We start from the raw sequence: 19,401 nt of genomic DNA on the forward strand, positions 1-19,401 counted from the left end.
GTCTGCCACCAACGGTGGAAGTGGCGCTGGGAGTGTGGAGCATTCTGATCAGATAGCTGCAGACTATTGGCGCTCTGTAATGCCCCCATAGAGACGTTGGAGCGGTGTATCCCGGACCTCCAGATTCATAACCAGAAATCCCTGGGAGTCCTACTGATTGGGGACATGTATGAGGAAGGAATGTGGTTATCCTTCTCTACGATCAGGGAGAAATACCAGCGTCCACATAGAGATCATTATAAATATCTACAAATGAGACATTTTCTACAGGGAATAAAGATATAATATTCTCACAACCCTCCAAACTACAGCCGATGCTCCTCGCCCCATCCCGGCAGATGAGAGCGCTGGCCGTGAGCTACAACCATGTGCTGGAGGAGACGTTCCCCTCTCTGGACTCGTATCTCCATCAATGGGAGACTGATCTGCAGTGCGGGATCACCCCGGGGCAATGGCGGCCGTCCTTCTCAATGATGGGGACACACTAAGTGCCCCTATCACCTGGAGAACGCCAGAACGCTGCTGTACAGGGGGGACTCACACCATACAGATTGCGTAAGATCTGCCGCAGCTCCCCAGATGTGCGCTGGAGGTGCGGAGACGCCAGCGCAGATATGTTCCATGTCTGCTGGAGGAGCCATAGAGTAAGGCAGCGCTGGGACGCAGTCTCCCATCTACAGTCTCAGATTAGCGGCAGATCAGATCGGGAGAGAGCCGGCGCTTCTGGCCATGGACCTAGATCTAATCCCGCACGAGGTCAGGCCGGTGATTACACACATCCTCATAGCTACTAGACCTAAAATCACAGAAAAACCCCCAATGTCCGTCACTGACTGAGATCGTGGCATAGGTGAATGATAATTGTCTATCAGAGAAGATAATTGCTGCATCCACCGATAATACAACATCATATCTGAGGAGACGGGACAGCTGGCGACCATTCACACTGCGGTCACAGAGATGGGACCGAGCTATTCATGGTAATATACGGGATAGTGATCTGATGCCAGCACCCCCGCCCTGCCCCCTTCTTTTTCCTATAATATTTAGCTGTGTCAAATTATTATTATGTTTAGCCTATTAATATTTTGAGAAACTTTCTGTAACAATGTACAATCACTGGAGGCTAAATGGTTGTTAATATGACTTTATTTAAAATTAATAAAAGTTTATGGGTTAAAAAAAAGGACATCTCCTGCTTTTTCCTCTGTCTAACTTGGATATTGGGACGCCCCGCATGTGGGCTCTTGTGCGGAGACGGGGCGACCGCTGCCAGACTTTGGGCCTGGAAGGGTAAACGTCATCAGTCCCTTTAGCTGACAGGAATTGGAGCTCATAATGAGGAAACTCTAAAATAAGTGTCTGAATTACAACCTTAGCTGGGATCTTCTGTTGGGGTCAGATCTGACCTTGGCCGGGATCTTCTGTCTGGGTCGGATCTGACCTTGGCTGGGATCTTCTGTTGGGGTCGGATCTGACCTTGGTGTCGGGATCCTCTGTCTGACTCGGATCTGACCTTGACGGGGATCCTCTGTCGGGGTTGGATCTGACCTTGGCCGGGATCTTCTGTCTGGGTCGAATCTGACCTTGGCCGGGATCCTCTGTCAGGATCGGATCTAACCTTGGTCGGGATCCTCTGTCTGGGTCAGATCTGACCTTGGTCGGGATCCTCTGTCGGGGTCGGATCTGACCTTGGTCGGGATCCTCTGTCGGGGTCGGATGTGACCTTGGCCGGGATCCTCTGTCGGGGTCAGATCTGACAATGGCCGGGATCCTCTGTCGGGGTCAGATCTGACCTTGGCCAGGATCCTCTGTCGGGGTCAGATCTGACCTTGGCCGGGATCCTCTGTTGGGGTCGGATCTGGCCTTATTCACTGACATTGTTTTTCCTGTATTCTGTAGATGGATGTGAAGATAAAGGGAATGGAGGCCAAATTTCATGAGGAGAAGCTGAAGATGCAGCAGAAACACGACGCCGACGTCCAGAAGGTGAGTGGCGGCTGCTACAGTGTCCGAAACCGGTGATAGAGCTGAGTGTCATCTCCTCCGCTATTATCCCTGGTCAGCCCGGAATCACCTGCCGTCCAGTCTCTGCCCTCCTATATTGGGCGAGGAAACATCAGGCACTTCAAAGGCCTTACCAGCAGATGGGAATGTCTGGTCACCTGTCAGAAGCTTCAGAGGCTGATTCTGCTGTTAAAGGAAAAACTGACCCATACTTACGGAGAGTCATGTGACCAGGGAGACAAAAGGATAACACAGCCTCCATACCACTCTAATCATGGCTGTGAGCCTGTAACAAAATCACAGGAAGAAGTCGGAGTCATACCCCAGAGCTGCACTCACTATTCTGCTGGTGCAGTCACTGTGTACATACATTACATTACTGATCCTGAGTTACATCCTGTATTATACCCCAGAGCTGCACTCACTATTCTGCTGGTGCAGTCACTGTGTACATACATTACATTACTGATCCTGAGTTACATCCTGTATTATACCCCAGAGCTGCACTCACTATTCTGCTGGTGCAGTCACTGTGTACATACATTACATTACTGATCCTGAGTTACATCCTGTATTATACTCCAGAGCTGCACTCACTATTCTGCTGGTGCAGTCAGTGTGTGCATACATTACATTACTGATCCTGAGTTACCTCCTGTAGTATACCCCAGAGCTGCACTCACTATTCTGCTGCTGCAGTCACTGTGTACATACATTACATTACTGATCCTGAGCTACATCCTGTATTATACCCTAGAGCTGCACTCACTATTCTGCTGGTGCAGTCACTGTGTACATACATTACATTACTGATCCTGAGTTACATCCTGTATTATACCCCAGAGCTGCACTCACTATTCTGCTGATGCAGTCACTGTGTACATACATTACATTACTGATCCTGAGTTACATCCTGTATTATACTCCAGAGCTGCACTTACTATTCTGCTGGTGCAGTCACTGTGTACGTACATTACATTACTGATCCTGAGTTACATCCTGTATTATACTCCAGAGCTGCACTTACTATTCTGCTGGTGCAGTCTCTGTGTACGTACATTACATTACTGATCCTGAGTTACATCCTGTATTATACCCTAGAGCTGCACTCACTATTCTGCTGGTGCAGTCAGTGTGTGCATACATTACATTACTGATCCTGAGTTACATCCTGTATTTTACCCCAGAGCTGCACTCACTATTCTGCTGGTGCAGTCACTGTGTACATACATTACATTACTGATCCTGAGTTACATCCTGTATCAGAGCTGCACTCGCTATTCTGCTGGTGCAGTCACTGTGTACATACATTACTGATCCTGAGTTACCTCCTGTATTATACTCCGGAGCTGTACTCACTGTTCTGCTGGTGCAGTCACTGTGTGCATACATTACATTACTGATCCTGAGTTACCTCCTGTATTATACCCCATAGCTGCACTCACTATTCTGCTGGTGCAGTCACTGTGTACATACATTACATTACTGATCCTGAGTAACATCCTGTATTATACTCCAGAGCTGCACTCACTATTCTGCTGGTGCAGTCACTGTGTACATACATTACATTACTGATCCTGAGTTACATCCTGTATCAGAGCTGCACTCGCTATTCTGCTGGTGCAGTCACTGTGTACATACATTACTGATCCTGAGTTACCTCCTGTATTATACTCCGGAGCTGTACTCACTGTTCTGCTGGTGCAGTCACTGTGTACATACATTACATTACTGATCCTGAGTTACCTCCTGTATTATACCCCATAGCTGCACTCACTATTCTGCTGGTGCAGTCACTGTGTACATACATTACATTACTGATCCTGAGTAACATCCTGTATTATACCCCAGAGTTGCACTCACTATTCTGCTGGTGCAGTCACTGTGTACATACATTACATTACTGATCCTGAGTTACATCCTGTATTATACCCCAGAGTTGCACTCACTATTCTGCTGGTGCAGTCACTGTGTACATACATTACATTACTGATCCTGAGTAACATCCTGTATTATACCCCAGAGCTGCACTCACTATTCTGCTGGTGCAGTCACTGTGTACATACATTACATTACTGATCCTGAGTAACATCCTGTATTATACCCCAGAGCCGCACTCACTATTCTGCTGGTGCAGTCACTGTGTACATACATTACTGATCCTGAGTTACCTCCTGTATTATACCCCATAGCTGCACTCACTATTCTGCTGGTGCAGTCACTGTGTACATACATTACTGATCCTGAGTTACCTCCTGTATTATACCCCATAGCTGCACTCACTATTCTGCTGGTACAGTCACTGTGTACATACATTACTGATCATGAGTTACATCCTGTATTATACCCCAGAGTTGCACTCACTATTCTGCTGGTGCAGTCACTGTGTACATACATTACATTACTGATCCTGAGTAACATCCTGTATTATACCCCAGAGCTGCACTCACTATTCTGCTGGTGCAGTCACTGTGTACATACATTACATTACTGATCCTGAGTTATATCCTGTATTATACCCCAGAGCTGCACTCACTATTCTGCTGGTGCAGTCACTGTGTACATACATTACATTACAGATCCTGAGTTACCTCCTGTATTATACTCCACAGCTGCACTCACTATTCTGCTGGTGCAGTCACTGTGTACATACATTACTGATCCTGAGTTACCTCCTGTATTATACCCCATAGCTGCACTCACTATTCTGCTGGTACAGTCACTGTGTACATACATTACTGATCATGAGTTACATCCTGTATTATACCCCAGAGTTGCACTCACTATTCTGCTGGTGCAGTCACTGTGTACATACATTACATTACTGATCCTGAGTAACATCCTGTATTATACCCCAGAGCTGCACTCACTATTCTGCTGGTGCAGTCACTGTGTACATACATTACATTACTGATCCTGAGTTACATCCTGTATTATACCCCAGAGCTGCACTCACTGTTCTGCTGGTGCAGTCACTGTGTACATACATTACATTACTGATCCTGAGTTACATCCTGTATTATACCCCAGAGCTGCACTCACTATTCTGCTGGTGCAGTCACTGTGCACATACATTACATTACTGATCCTGAGTTACATCCTGTATTATACCCCAGAGCTGCACTCACTATTCTGCTGGTGCAGTCACTGTGTACATACATTACATTACTGATCCTGAGTTACCTCCTGTATTATACCCCAGAGCTGCACTCACTATTCTGCTGGTGCAGTCACTGTGTACATACATTACATTACTGATCCTGAGTTACATCCTGTATTATACCCCAGAGCTGCACTCACTATTCTGCTGGTGCAGTCACTGTGCACATACATTACATTACTGATCCTGAGTTACATCCTGTATTATACCCCAGAGCTGCACTCACTATTCTGCTGGTGCAGTCACTGTGTACATACATTACATTACTGATCCTGAGTTACATCCTGTATTATACTCCAGAGCTGCACTCACTATTCTGCTGGTGCAGTCACTGTGTACATACATTACATTACTGATCCTGAGTTACATCCTGTATTATACTCCAGAGCTGCACTCACTATTCTGCTGGTGCAGTCACTGTGTACATACATTACTGATACTGAGTTACATCCTGTATTATACTCCGGAGCTGTACTCACTGTTCTTGTGCACGTGCTCCCTTTTACACTGTGCAGTTCGTTCCTCTTTTATGAAGATGGTGGTGCAGTGGCTGCAGACAAGCAGGGGATGATGGGAGATGTCAGCTGAGAAAGTGCAGAGTTGTGATTACATCTCTGCAGCATGATCATTTAAAATCTGGTCAGTTCAGGTCCTGAGCCCCCAGTTTCGCCCCCCGCTAGACGCTGCATTGATTTGTGTGTTGTTTTTTTTTTTTATTAGATTCTGGAAAGAAAGAACAATGAGATAGAAGAAATGAAGAACCTGTATAGAAAGAAGCAGGCGGAGGCCGAGGAGGAGGCCAGGAAGCTGGAGAAGAAAGGTGAGGCTAAGGCTACTCGGGGATGACAACCCCCATGGTGGAGAGGCTCTGCTTATGTGTCCTCCCTGTGCGCAGTGCAGACTGTTCTCCGAGAGTCGCAGCTCATCCGTGAGACCAAAGAGGCGCAGATCCACGAGCTGAGGAAGCTGTGCGAGGAGAGCGCTGACAGTTTGCGGCTGCAGTGGGAGAAGAAGGTGAGATGTAAGAGGTGTTGCAGCAGCTGCGTTGTGCGAGGAGAGCGCTGATAGCCTCCGGCTTCAGTGGGAGAAGAAGGTGAGATGCAAGAGGTGCTGCAGCAGCAGTGGTATGTGAGGAGGGTGCCGACAACCTGCTTCTGCAGTGGGAGAAGGTGAGATGTAAGAGGTGCTGCAGCAGATGAGATGTGTGCCGACAGCCTGCGGCTGCAGTGAGAGAAGAAGGTGAGATGCAAGAGGTGCTGCAGCAGCTGTGGTATGTGAGGAGGGTGCCGACATCCTGCTTCTGCAGTGGGAGAAGGTGAGATGTAAGACGTGCTGCAGCAGAAGAGATGTGTGCCGATAGCCTGCGGCTGCAGTGAGAGAAGAAGGTGAGATGTAAGAGGTGCTGCAGCAGCTGTGTCCCTCTCCTGCACAGCTGCACTCTGCGGTGGCGGACATGGAACAGGAGAAGTTTGACCTCCAGAAGCGACACACAGAGAACATCCAGGAGCTGCTGGACGACACCAACGCGCGGCTGCTGAAGATGGAGGGCGACTATGTGTCCCAGACCACGGCCACAGTGAGTGTCCCCGGCATCTGCAGGGAGTGGGGTCCGGGGTTCCCTGATACGCATACATGTAGAGCCCACCCTGACTGGACTCATCCTGCGCCTCCTGCTACATGAATAGGATGCCAGAACTGCAGTGAACACTGATCGCCATGAGTGTGGCCCCCTGGTGCTCTGCGGGTGCTGACATTAGATGGGGGGCTCATTAGGTGGGCGCGGAGGCAGCAGGTGATATCTGTCTGCGTTTCACCCCCAGGCTCAGACCGTGCAGGAGCTGGAGGCTCGGGTGCATCAGCTTACTGTAGAGGCTGAGAGTAGTAGTCTCCAGCGGCAGAAGTTGTCTCAGGAGAAGGCCGAGCTGGAGGCGTCCTGGCAGGAGGCACGCGCAGAGGTCCAACAGCTGAGTGCACGGTGCGTACATGGCTCTGCTACATCCGCCGCCTCTGTATCACTCAGGTCTGCTCCATGTGTTCTTGTGTCTGCAGGCTGAGCGCCGCACAGAAGGAGCGAGATCGGCAGAGCCGTGACCACGAGCAGCGGCTGCAGCAACTGCACAGCAAGCACCAGTCTGACGTGGACTACATCACCCAGCAGAGTGCGCTGGCCGCAGCCAAGGTGTGTGCGGGGGAGGACAGGCACGATGTATGCCATGTGTACGGGTAGTCGCTGACCCCCGGTCTCACTGCCCCCCGGCCTCTCCACAGGCCTCAGCGCTGGTAGAGGAGCTGGAGCAGTCCCTGGCCCGGAGCAAACAGCAAGGACAAGAGCGCGAGCACCAGCTGCAGCAGGATATGCGGGTGCGTCCTCCTCCCCAGCATGTCGGACTGCATCTCCCAGCATCCCGCTTATATGAAGTCTCCTCTCTTACAGGAGCAAGAAAGCAAAGTCCAGAGGGAGAAGCTGCAAATGGAGCATCAGTGGGAGAGAAAGGTAAGAGGGTGCTGGTGCTGCACCGCCAGAGGCTCTGCTGTAGTGCATTGTGGGAGATGTGCTGCACAGCAGGGTGTAAGGTCACCAGCCGCCCTATTTATAGGTTCAGCCCGGAGGACCCCCACAGAGGTGCCACACCCCCCCCCCCCAGTGTAACTGCTGGCACATAATCACCAGTTGTTCACCATGTGTGCGGCCCCCCAGATTTAATGCTTCATATTAGATCCCTCGTGGCTTGAGCTGCATCCTGTACTCCACTCACATTCCGAGCTGCATAATTCCCGTGCTCTGCTCACATCCTGAGCAGAATCATTCCCGTGCTCCACTCACATCCTGTACTCCACTCACATACCGAGGTGCATCATTCCACGCTCCGCTCACATCTTGGGCAGCATCATTCCCGTGCTGCACTCACATTCCGTGCTCCACTCACATCCAGAGCTGCAAAGTCAGTTTCTTCCTTTCCTTCAGGTTCATGATCTTCAGAAAAAACTTGAGGAAGAAAGTGAGAAAAGCGCCCGGCAGCTGAGCAAGATGTGCAACCTTCTGCAGTAAGTGTGCAGGGAGCGACGGGGCCCTCTGCTGGCACCACTGAGCATCCCCAGCCCTCTGTTATTGGCACCACTTGTACACTGTCCATTACTCCCTGTTATCAGCCATTACTGGGGAGGTGATGGCCTCGATCTTCGGACCCTAAGACACCAGCAAAGTGCCGGGATCAGCGGGAAACCCGAACCTAAGCTTATCCTCTCGTCAGATCCAAAGCCTGCAGCCTTATCCCTTCATGCTAATACACTCTGTGCTGCTGGGGACCTGCACCTTTCATTATGTCACTGTGAGCTTATGCTCCCCTATAAGATCAGTGCACTCCTTGATATCCTCTGTGCTGCCGGGTATCCTGCGCTCTTCCACTCTGTGATCTACAGTCATGACCGAAAGTGTTGGCACTCCTGAAATTGCACCAGAGAATAACGACTCCCCCCAGAACACTATCACAATTCCCCGCATTTCTTATTCTCAGGTTTATTTCCTTTGTGTTTTTTGGAACGACACAAACAACTGAGGGGAAAGAAAGGCAAATGGGCGACAATTTCACACAAAACCCCAAAAATGGTCCGAACAGAATTGTTGCCCCAAAATTGTGGGTAACACCTTTGTTTCCAGCCTGTGATGCTCGCTCACAATCACCTGTGGCAAGTAACAGGTGTGGGCATTATGGAAATCACCCCTGAGAGCAGATATAAGCATTGTGTCTGTGTGTGCCGCACGAAGCATGGAGAACATCGAGAGGAGAAGAGACCTGTCTGAGGATTGAGATCACCAATCTCAGGGTTACAAGTCCATCTCTGGAGATTTGGATGGTCCGCTGTCCACTGTGCACAACATAGTCTAGAAGTTTACAACCCCGGCGTTACAGCTAATCTCCATGGACGTGGATGGCAGATAATTGTTGAAAGGTTGTAACGCAGGATAGTCTGATGGTGAATAAGCCCCAATAAGGTCCAAAGAAATCCTAGCTGTGTGCAGGCTCAGAGGGCATCAGTGTCAGCGACAAGTGTCCGTCCACACGTGGGTGAAACGCTATGTGCCCAGGAGGACTCCAATGCTGACACAGAGCCATACAGAAGCTAGACTGCAGTTTACCAAATGTACAGAGTAACTAAAAACCTTCTGGGAAAGTGTATTAAGGACAGATGAGATAAAATAGAGCTTTTTTGGTAAAGCACAACATTCTACCGTACCGAAAATAAAATGAGGCTACAAAGATAAGAACACAGTACCTACAGTCTGACATGGTGGGGGGGGGGTCACAAATAAGAGCACGGTACTGCCGCACTTCATGTCCTCAGAAATACCAACCCATACACTGGGAGACTTCAACATCCCCATTAACAGCCCCACTTCCACATCTGCATTCTAGCTTCTATCACTAACCACTTCTCTAGACCTCACACAGCTCCTAACCTCTGAAACGCACAAAGAAGGTAACACGCTTGACCTGGTCTTTGTCTGGCTCTATTCAATCTCCTACCTAAATTACTCACTGCTTACCCTCTCTGACCACAACATTCTCTCCTTCACACTCACAACTCCTCACCACCCCAGCACACGCCTACCTACCACACAGTCAGAAATCTACAAGCCATTAACCCTCATACACTTTCAGACTTCGTACACTCATCACTGTCCCCAATCTCCTCTTTTTTCCTGTCCTGATCTGACTGTACACCACTACCCTTGACCAAGTAGCGCCCCTCACCCTCAGAACCTTCAAGCACAGATTAAAACAGCCCTGGCTCACACCGCAAACTCAACTTCTCCAGCGATGCTCCAGAAGTGCTGAACGCTCATGGAGGAAAACTTGCACACCACAAGACTTCTTCACCCACTTAAAATTTATGTTAAGAACCTATAAAGCTGCCCATCACCTCACCAAACAGACGTACTTCACCACCCTGATCTCCTCACTATCCAACAACCCCAAGAAACTTTTTGACACCCTTCACTCCCTCCTCAGGCCGAAAGCACAAGCCCCTATCTCAGACATTTGTGCTGATGACCTGGCCTCCCACTTTATAGAGAAAATAGATAATATCCGTCAGGAAATCCTCTCTCAGCCACCAAGTGCTGTGACTCCCATCCCTCCCTGCATTTCCCCTTGCTCACTCTCCACATTTGATCCCATCACAGAAGACGAAGTCTCCAGGGTCCTCTCTTCTCGTCCGACTACATGCACTTCTGACCCCATTCCCTAACATCTCCTCCAGTCTCTCTCTCCAGTTGTCATAACTCGCCTAACTACAATCTTTAACCTCTCCCTCTCATCGGGCATTTTCCCATCCTCCTTCAAACACTCATCATTACTCCATTATTAAAGAAATCCTCTCTTGACCCATCCTGCACAAACAACTACAGACCAGTCTCCAATCTCCCCTTCATCTCTAAACTCCTGGAGCGCCTAGTTTACTCCCACCTTACCCGTTAACGCTCCACTCACTCCCTAGACCCTTTACAGTCTGGCTTCCGCCCCCTACATTCGACTGAAACTGCACTCATCAGTGACCAATGACCTTATAGCAAAATGTAATGGTGACCACTCTCTGCTCATTCTTCTCTACCTATCTGCAGCTTTCAACACTGTTGACCACCATCTCCTACTCTCTAGGCTCCAGTCACTAGGCATTTCGGACATCGCTCTCTCCTGGTTCTCTTCCTATCTCTCTGACCGCTCCTTCAGTGTTTTGTTCTCTGGTTCCACATCATCTCCTCTTCCTCTCGCTGTCGGGGTACCTCAGGGCTCAGTCCTTGGCCCCCTTCTCTTCTTTCTCTACACAGCCCCAATTGGACAGACCATCAGCAGATTTGGCTTTCGGTACCATCTTTATGCTGATGACACACAACTATATACGTCATTCCCCGACCTTACCCCCGCTGTACTACAGAACGCCAGTGACTGTCTGTCCGCAGTCTCCAACGTCATGTCCGCTCTCTATCTGAAACTTAACCTCTCAAAAACTGAACTACTTCTGCTCCCGCCGTCTACTAACCTCCCTAAATCTGACATTTCCATCTCCGTGGGTGGCACCATAATAACACCCCGGCAGCAGGCGCGCTGTCTGGTTGTTACGTTTGACACCAGTCTCTCCTTCACATCCCGTATACAATCTCTTGCCTCTTACACCTAAAGAACATCTCTAGAATCTGCCCTTTTCTCACCATGGAAACAATAAAATACCTCACTGTCCCCTTGATCCACTCCCGCCTGGACTACTGCAACATTCTATTAATTGGCCTCCCCCTCACTCGACTTTCTCCTCTCCAGTCCATACTTAATGCAGCAGCCAGGATCGTCCACCTGGCTAATCGGAACTCGGACGTGTCCGCTCTTCGTCAGTCATTACACTGGCTGCCCATTCATTATAGGATCCAATTCAAAGTACTTGTTCTCATCCACAAAGCTCTCCACAGTGCGGCACCCCCTTACATCTCCTCCCTCATTTCTGTCTTTTGGCCTAGTCGATCGCTGCCCTCTGCAAACGACCTTCGACTAACCTCTGCACTAATCCGTACCTCCCACTCCCGACTCCAAGACTTCTCCCGTGCTGCGCCAATCCTCTGGAATGCTCTACCCCAAGAAATTAGGACTATCCACAATTTGCACAGTTTTAGGTGCTCCCTCAAAACACATTTGTTCAAAGCGGCCTATCACGTTCACTAATCAAAGTCGTTTTATGTGTAAGTGTGCGTGGGTAGCCCATTCACCATCTCTATCCCCCACTCCCTCAAGATGGCAGGACCATCATTGTAAATACACCCCTGTACTTTGTATCTCCCTCACCTCATTGTAGATTGTAAGCTCTCACAAGCAGGGTCGTCTTATTTTGCTTTAATTATTGTATTGTTAAAGTTGTTACTTATGACTGTTGTGTTTGAAACTGTTAAACTGTAAAGCGCTGCGGAATATGTTGGTGCTATATAAAGATTATTATTACCTACAGTCAGACATGGTGGAGGGTCACAGATGTTTTGCTGACTCTGGAACTGGGTGCTTTGAGTGTGTGCAACCAAATATTGACCTGAAGGCGCCAACAATTGTGTCCTGACTGTTGTAGGGTTTCTTCAATTTGCCTTTTTTTCCTCAGTTTTTTGTGTTGTTCCAATAAACAGGAAAGGATTAAACCTGAGAATAAGAAACGCGGGGGAATGTGACAATGTTCTGGGGGGATACGTCATCTTCTGGGGCAATTTCAGGGGTGCCATCACTTTTGGTCATGATTATACAAGATGGCAATTTGTCCGAGCATTCTCATAGATGCTGAGAATGTTCTGTGAGTGCAGCTCCGGAGTATAATGCTGCTGTTTTGCAGGGATCGGGAGGAGCAGCTGAGTCGACTAACGGAGATGCAGCGGCTGCAGGCGGAGGCCACAGACGAGTTCAAACGTCAGGTGGAGCGCAACACGGAGAAGGCGTACGGCGAGATGAAGGAGCAGGTAAAGCATGGTGGCTGTGGGGCGGGGCTTAGATTGTGTGCTTATTATCCAGCGGGTTAGTTGCTGGTCCTGGATTTAGCTAATACCATCACTGAGGAGAGATTCCAGCTCAGCAGCGATCAGTAGCTGCGATCAGTGGCAGCATTGGGCAGACGTCCTCCTGCCCCAGAATCATGCTTGCCTTGCACATAAGATACCACCCAGAGATCCGGCCGCATCGGGTGAGAGCCGCTGATTGTGCAGATCAGCATCTCCTGTCAGCCCCCCAACTTGTCATGTTCCCCCAAATCATGAGCCCCGATGGCCGCCGTGGTGGTCCCCACATGCACACTCGGCTCTGCTGACTGTCATCTCTCTTGGCTCCCGTACACATTCATGCTCCACTCTGCTCACGGTCATCTCTCCCGGCCCCCATACACATGCATGCTCCGCTCTGCTGACTTTCATCTCTCCTGGCCCCCATACACATGCACGCTCGGCTCTGCTGACTTTCATCTCCGCCAGCCCCATACACATACATGTTCAACACTGCTGACTATCATCTCTCCCAGCCCCCATACACATGCATGCTCTGCTCTGCTGACCTTCATCTCACCTGGCCCTCATACACATGCACGCTCAGCTCTGCTGTCATCTCACCTGGCCCTCATACACATGCACGCTCAGCTCTGCTGTCATCTCTCCCGGCCCTCATACACATGCACGCTCGACTCTGCTGACTTTCATCTCTCCTGGCCCCCATACACATGCACGCTCAGCTCTGCTGTCATCTCTCCCAGCCCTCATACACATGCACGCTCGGCTCTGCTGACTTTCATCTCCGCCAGCCCCATACACATACATGTTCAACACTGCTGACTATCATCTCTCCTGGCCCCCATACACATGCACACTCAGCTCTGCTGACTGGTATCTCTCCCGGCCCCCATACACATGCACACTCAGCTCTGCTGACTGGTATCTCTCCCGGCCCCCATACACGTGCACGGTCAGCTATGCTGACAGTCATCTCTTACGCCCCCCATACACATGCACTCTCAGCTTTGCTGACAGTCATATGTCCCGACCACCATATACATGCAGGGGATCTTATGGAGGGATGGCGGTTCTTCGGTCGGGATGGCGGGGCGGCGGTCGGGATGGCGGTGTAACGGGGTCTACCCAAGCTGGGGTACCTCTTTCAGTACCACCCCGTGTTTTCGGAGGTCCGCTCTGCGTTGGCTGGAGTCTGAATGAATGACGCTGGCTGGAATTCCCTGTTTTCATGGGAGCATATAAAAGATCACTGCTTCTCCATGTATTTCCAGTCTGACAACACTTTACTCACAGGACACAGAATATATCACACAGATACAGAGGGCCGGCCAATAGAAAAGCGGCAGGCCAGACATACATTACAAAAGCCGCAGGTGGCCGGAGCCTGCCGATGTTTACTGTGGGAATTACAAAGGTGGGGGGAGGGCGGACAAAAGGGGAATGCTGATGCATTAGGGACATGCATCTCACATAGAACCTATTATACATACATATAACTGCACAACATATTGTGGGTGCTAAGTGGTTCTGTAACACGTAACACCGCTCCCCCTTTTCAGCGACGCGATCGGCATACACAGTCTGATCCTCAACGGATCGGTTTGGGGATGACCGAAGTTTATGGGGTTGGTACAAGTTCTGTTTGTCGACTTAGTCCATCGGCGTTACCGTTTTGTTTGCCGGGTCTGTGGTGGATGGTGAAGTCCAGAGGTTGTAGGGCTAAACTCCACCGCAGCAATCTGGCGTTGTCTCCAGAGACCCGATTAAGACAGACTAGGGGATTATGGTCCGTTAGGAGGGAAAACTGTCGTCCATACAAATATGGTTGCAACTTTTTGAGTGCCCATACTACCGCCAGGCACTCCTCGATGGCCGCATAGCTTATTTCACGGGGCAGTAGTTTCCGACTCAGGTAAGCTACCGGGTGTTCTTGGCCGTTCGGCCCGACTTGGCTCAGTACTGCCCCCAATCCAAACATAGAATCGTCTGTGTGAACCAGGAAACGTTTAGTTGGATCGGGTGCGGCCAATACAGGGGTATTGGTGAGGGCGTCCTTTAGTTGGCGGAAGGCTTCCTCACACTCTGAGGTCCAGGTTACCTGGCGGGGTTGGTTCTTACGGGTCAAATCAGTGAGGGGCTTGGCTACGCTGCTGTAATTGGGAACGAATTTCCTGTAATACCCCGCTGTCCCTAGAAATGCCATGACCTGGGTTTTAGTGCGTGGGATGGGCCATTTGGCTATGGCCTCAATCTTGGCTGGTTCTGGTCGCTGTTTCTTACTTCCCACCCAATGCCCTAAATACTGAACCTCTGCTTTGCCCACGTGACACTTGTTTGGGTTCAGGGTGATTCCAGCCTGATGGATCCTGTCCAATACTGTCTCTAGGTGATTTAGATGCTCTTCTCATGTCGCACTGTAGATGGCGATGTCATCCAGGTAGGCACAAGCATAGTCCTGGAGACCATCCAGAAGCCGGTCAGCCAGCCTCTGGAAGGTCGCAGGGGCATTCTTCATCCCAAATGGCATAACTCGAAACTGGAATAAGCCAAACGGGGTGACAAATGCCGACTTGGGAATAGCGTCAGGACTAAGGGGAATCTGCCAGTAGCCTTTGCATAGATCGATGGTGGTCAGATACTTTGCTCCCGCCAGCCGGTCTAACAACTCATCCACACGCGGCATGGGGTGTGCATCCGTCACTGTTTTCTCATTGAGCTTACGATAGTCTACACAAAACCGTGTAGTCCCATCCTTCTTGGGCACTAACACTACGGGGGATGCCCAGGGACTATCTGACTCTTCAATGACCCCCTAAACGCAGCATCTCTTGTATCTCTTGTCACATCCCCTCTCGTACAGACTCAGGGACGCGGAAGGGGTTTTGTCGCAGGGGGGTCTGATCCTGGGTCTCAACCTTGTGTTGTGCCAGGCGAGTGTACCCTGGTCTCTCTGAAAACATCCTCTGTCGCTGCCTCAACAACGTCTCCACCTGCTGTCTCCCGGGGGCCTAGGTCTTCACCCAAGTGTACCTGGTCCCATGTTTTAGACTGAGTCCTTTCCCCTAAGACATCCGGCAAGGGAAGTCCAGCTAAATCCTCTGCTTCAGGTGCACAGATGGCCACTACCTCCAGGGCGCTCCCGGTAGGGCTTCAGCATATTCACGTGGAACATGCGGATAACCCTGGGGTCGTCACAATCGGCGACATTATAGGTTGTGTCGGCTATTTCCCCCACTACCTGGTAGGGCCCCTGCCATGCAGCTTGAAACTTATTCTGCTTAGTGGGCTCTAACACCAGGACCTTCTGTCCTATTTCCAAAGTGCGCTCTCTGGCCCTCCGATCGTACCATATGCGCTGGCACCGCTGGGTCGCCTGCATGTTCTCACGTACAGCCTGAGTCAGCTCCTGTAGGCGGTCCCGGAATTCCAGCACATAGGGTACAATAGGTACCCCTTCTATGAGGCCCTCCCCTTCCCAGTGTTCTAGCACTAAGTCTAGGGGTCCCCTTACCCGTCTCGCATATACCAGCTCGAACGGGGAGAACCCCGTGGATTCTTGGGGCACTTCCCGATAGGCAAACAGGAGGTGTGGCAAGAATTTCTCCCAGTCCCTGTAGGTCCTGGTAAAAGTCCCAATGAGTTGTTTTAATCTTCCGCTAAAACGTTCACACAACCGATTGGTTTGCTGGTGATATGGAGCGCTTCTAATGGACTTTACGCCGCACAGCTTCCACAGTTGGTTGGTCACCTCTGCTGTAAACTGGGTACCCTGGTCCGAGATAATCTCCCGGGGAAATCCAACCCGTGAGAACATCTGGAGCAGGGCGGCCGCCACCGTCTCTGCCAGTATGTTAGGTAACGCGATCGCCTCTGGATACCGTATGGCATAATCTACCACTGTCAATATATACTTTTTCCCGGACGGACTGGGTTTGGTTAACGGCCCTATCAGATCGAACGCTACTTGGCTAAATGGTTCCTCCACAATTTGGAGGGGCCGTAATTTGGCCTTGCATCGATCCCCCCTCTTGCCAATGCGCTGACAACTGTCACAGGTCTGGCAGTACTGACGAACATCATAGGTTACCCCCGGCCAAAAGAAGTTTTGTGTCAGACAATGCCTGGTGCGACTGACGCCGAAGTGCCCGGCCAAGGGTATGTCATGAGAGATTCGCAGTAGCTCCTGCCTATACTTCTTGGGAACTACCAGCTGTTGTTTTATAGTGGGGCTCATCCCTGTGTGGTGCTGCTCTGTGATCCGGTAGAGGAGTCCCTGCTTCCATACAAACTGTTCCCCTTCCAGTACTCCTCTCCCCTCCTGTGCCTTCCCACGATATCCCTCTAATGAAGGATCCTCAAGTAACTCCCTCTTAAATTCATCTGGGGTGGCCCAAGAAATGTGTCTGGCTATGGGGATACGTGTAGGGCTGGGATGTCTTACCTGGGCCTCCTCTGAGTGTGATTCCGCCTCCGCAGCTCGAGCTTGTCTCCGGGTGGTCACAGGATAGGTCTCAGCCAGAGGGGCTGTCGTCGTAGCTATTTAGGGAGGGCTAAATTAACCCTTCACGGTTGAGCCAGTGATTTCCAAATTATTCCAGTGTTGCTAGCAACTCAAATGACCACACGGAGACGGGGTCTCTGTACAGGAGGATCAAGGCAGATCACTAAGCCCCTTTATTTTAGTCACTTCTTTTATAATATTTTGCTTAATTATGCAAGGTTCTCAACTACCAATAACATCATGGTAATGCTTCACTTTGTAAGCCAATAATATTGCAAGAACACCGGAACTGCATATATGTCCGTACCTAAATAGCGTAGAAAGTAGTATAATGGCATATTCTTCAGAGTTTTACACTCCCGCCTCCCATATCTTGCACCTGATGGGAACAGTCTGGTTTCATAACAGCCGATGCCAATTATAAAAATTTATCTTACAGCAACAAAAATGAAGAAACGAAACCTTCAGAGAATGGATAAAACGAAACTTCAGCTTTGATTTTAGTTTTAACCCTTCACAGGGCCACCGAGAATGCAGACAACATGGGCCCCAAGTCATTTCCCAGCAAGACGTCTGCAGGCAAATCCTCCATCAAGCCGACCACAACAAAGCCTTCCCCGACTCCCCAGTTCAGGTGAATCCTGGCAGTGGGTAGTCGATGTATAGCTCCCCCTGCTACACGGACTGCCTCTGTCCGGTCCGTCTTCTCCCTGACAAGATGAGGCTTCACAAGGGTCAAAGTTGCCCCGGAATCTCTTAGTCCCTGCATACGTTTCCCATTAACCCACACGACCTGTCGATGCTGTTGTCAATTATCTGCCCGGGCTGCCTGCACGGGGTCTACTTCATGCAGCACTTCCTCCATCTCTTCCTCCCCTTGGTTAGTCGTAGCCCCCAATGCCGGGTCAGCTTCGCCTTGGTAGCAGTGTACAGCAGCCTGGCTGAAGGTAGCTGTTCCCGCCTTTAGCCACTGGGTATGCTGAGTCCGGTTGGGGCATTGTCTTTGCAGGTGGCCCAGCTGACGGCAGGTGTGGCATCGCGCCCCAGGGGGACTGTTGTATGCCGGGTTTCTAGCTGGTCCCCCTACAATCTTCGGTGGTTTGGGGCCCTCCAGGTCCATGGGCGGGCCCCTAGTGACCACCTTTGATCCGGACAACTGCTGCGGCCTCCTGGCATCATGATGTTCATTGGCCAGACGAGCGGCTTCCTCAAGAGTCGTTGGCCGCCTGTCCCGAAGCCATTCCTGTGTTCATTAAAGAATCGTTCTAACAGGATGAGCTGGAGGGCGTCCTCTTTAGTGGTTTCTTGGCTCCCTTGCACCCACTGTAGCAGTGACCGCTGTAATTTACAGGCCCATTCAGCGTGGGTATCGGTTACGCGTTTTATAAGTCCGCGGAACTTTTGGCGGTATGCCTCTGGTGTCAGCGCATACCGGGCCAAGATCACTTCTTTTATCCGCTCATAGACCATACAGTCCTCATCAGGTACCGTGCGATAGGCGTCTGCTGCCCGGCCTGTCAGCTTGCTGGCCAGAATCTGAACCCGTTCCTCCGGCTTCACTTAATGAAGGGCACACTGCCGCTCAAAGTCCGGCAGAAAACCATCAATGTCTTCCTCCACCTCCCCCAACTGTCGGAAGGCATTATACTGGATCTTTTTGTGGCTTACTGTTGAAGGTACCTGGTCGAAGGCCAGAGCTCCCCCTGCTCGCTGGCTCTCCTCTCTCCGCTCTGCCATCTCCATCTTGGCCAGCTCCACTTTGGTCTGCTCTGCCATCTCCATCTTGGCTAGCTCTATCCTGGTCCGCTCGGCCATCTTTTCCTTCAGATCAGTACGCACATCAGCCATCACCTCTCGTATGATCTCTACTGCAGGGTTGGGCCATAGAACGCCAGTCTGTTCTTTACCTCCCTCTGGAATTCGGTCTCCTCCACGTTCACATTGGGGGGCGCTGCACTGTCGTGTTCCATGATGGCTGCTATCAAATCCGCTTTTGTTTTGTGGCTGGCGATCAACCCTCGGGCTTCCACCAGATCTTTTAATGTAGTCCTCTTTAACTTCTGGTAGTTGTTTTCCATTCATTCCTTTCCTCGTGTAGAAGGGGTATCATATCCCGCTGGCTACCACCAGTGTAACGGGGTCTACCAAGCTGGGGTACCTCTTTCAGTACCACCCCTTGTTTTCGGAGGTCCACTCTGCGTTGGCTGGAGT

The 19,401-nt window shown here is 50.5% G+C and overlaps 1 protein-coding gene across 5 annotated transcripts in view; it reads left to right on the forward strand.

Annotated features, from left to right (window-relative positions):
• CEP112 (centrosomal protein 112) overlaps window positions 1-19,401 on the forward strand; it is a 71,213-nt gene that overhangs the window by 19,341 nt on the left and 32,471 nt on the right. For all 5 annotated transcript variants that reach the window (XR_012233012.1, XR_012233011.1, XR_012233013.1 and 2 more), the window contains 10 exons: window positions 1,903-1,989; window positions 5,888-5,987; window positions 6,063-6,181; window positions 6,600-6,743; window positions 6,988-7,142; window positions 7,217-7,346; window positions 7,436-7,528; window positions 7,602-7,661; window positions 8,133-8,212; window positions 12,530-12,653. Coding sequence is in view for 2 of the 5 variants with exons in the window: in XM_073579740.1 (XP_073435841.1) it covers window positions 1,903-1,989; window positions 5,888-5,987; window positions 6,063-6,181; window positions 6,600-6,743; window positions 6,988-7,142; window positions 7,217-7,346; window positions 7,436-7,528; window positions 7,602-7,661; window positions 8,133-8,212; window positions 12,530-12,653 (1,092 nt within the window). In the remaining 3 variants the exon portion in view is untranslated. The remainder of the gene's footprint in view (window positions 1-1,902; window positions 1,990-5,887; window positions 5,988-6,062; window positions 6,182-6,599; window positions 6,744-6,987; window positions 7,143-7,216; window positions 7,347-7,435; window positions 7,529-7,601; window positions 7,662-8,132; window positions 8,213-12,529; window positions 12,654-19,401) is intronic.

This window comes from Dendrobates tinctorius, unplaced genomic scaffold (genome assembly GCF_039654945.1).
Source record: "Dendrobates tinctorius isolate UK_male_01 unplaced genomic scaffold, ASM3965494v1 ptg000063l, whole genome shotgun sequence".
NCBI lineage: Eukaryota > Metazoa > Chordata > Amphibia > Anura > Dendrobatidae > Dendrobates > Dendrobates tinctorius.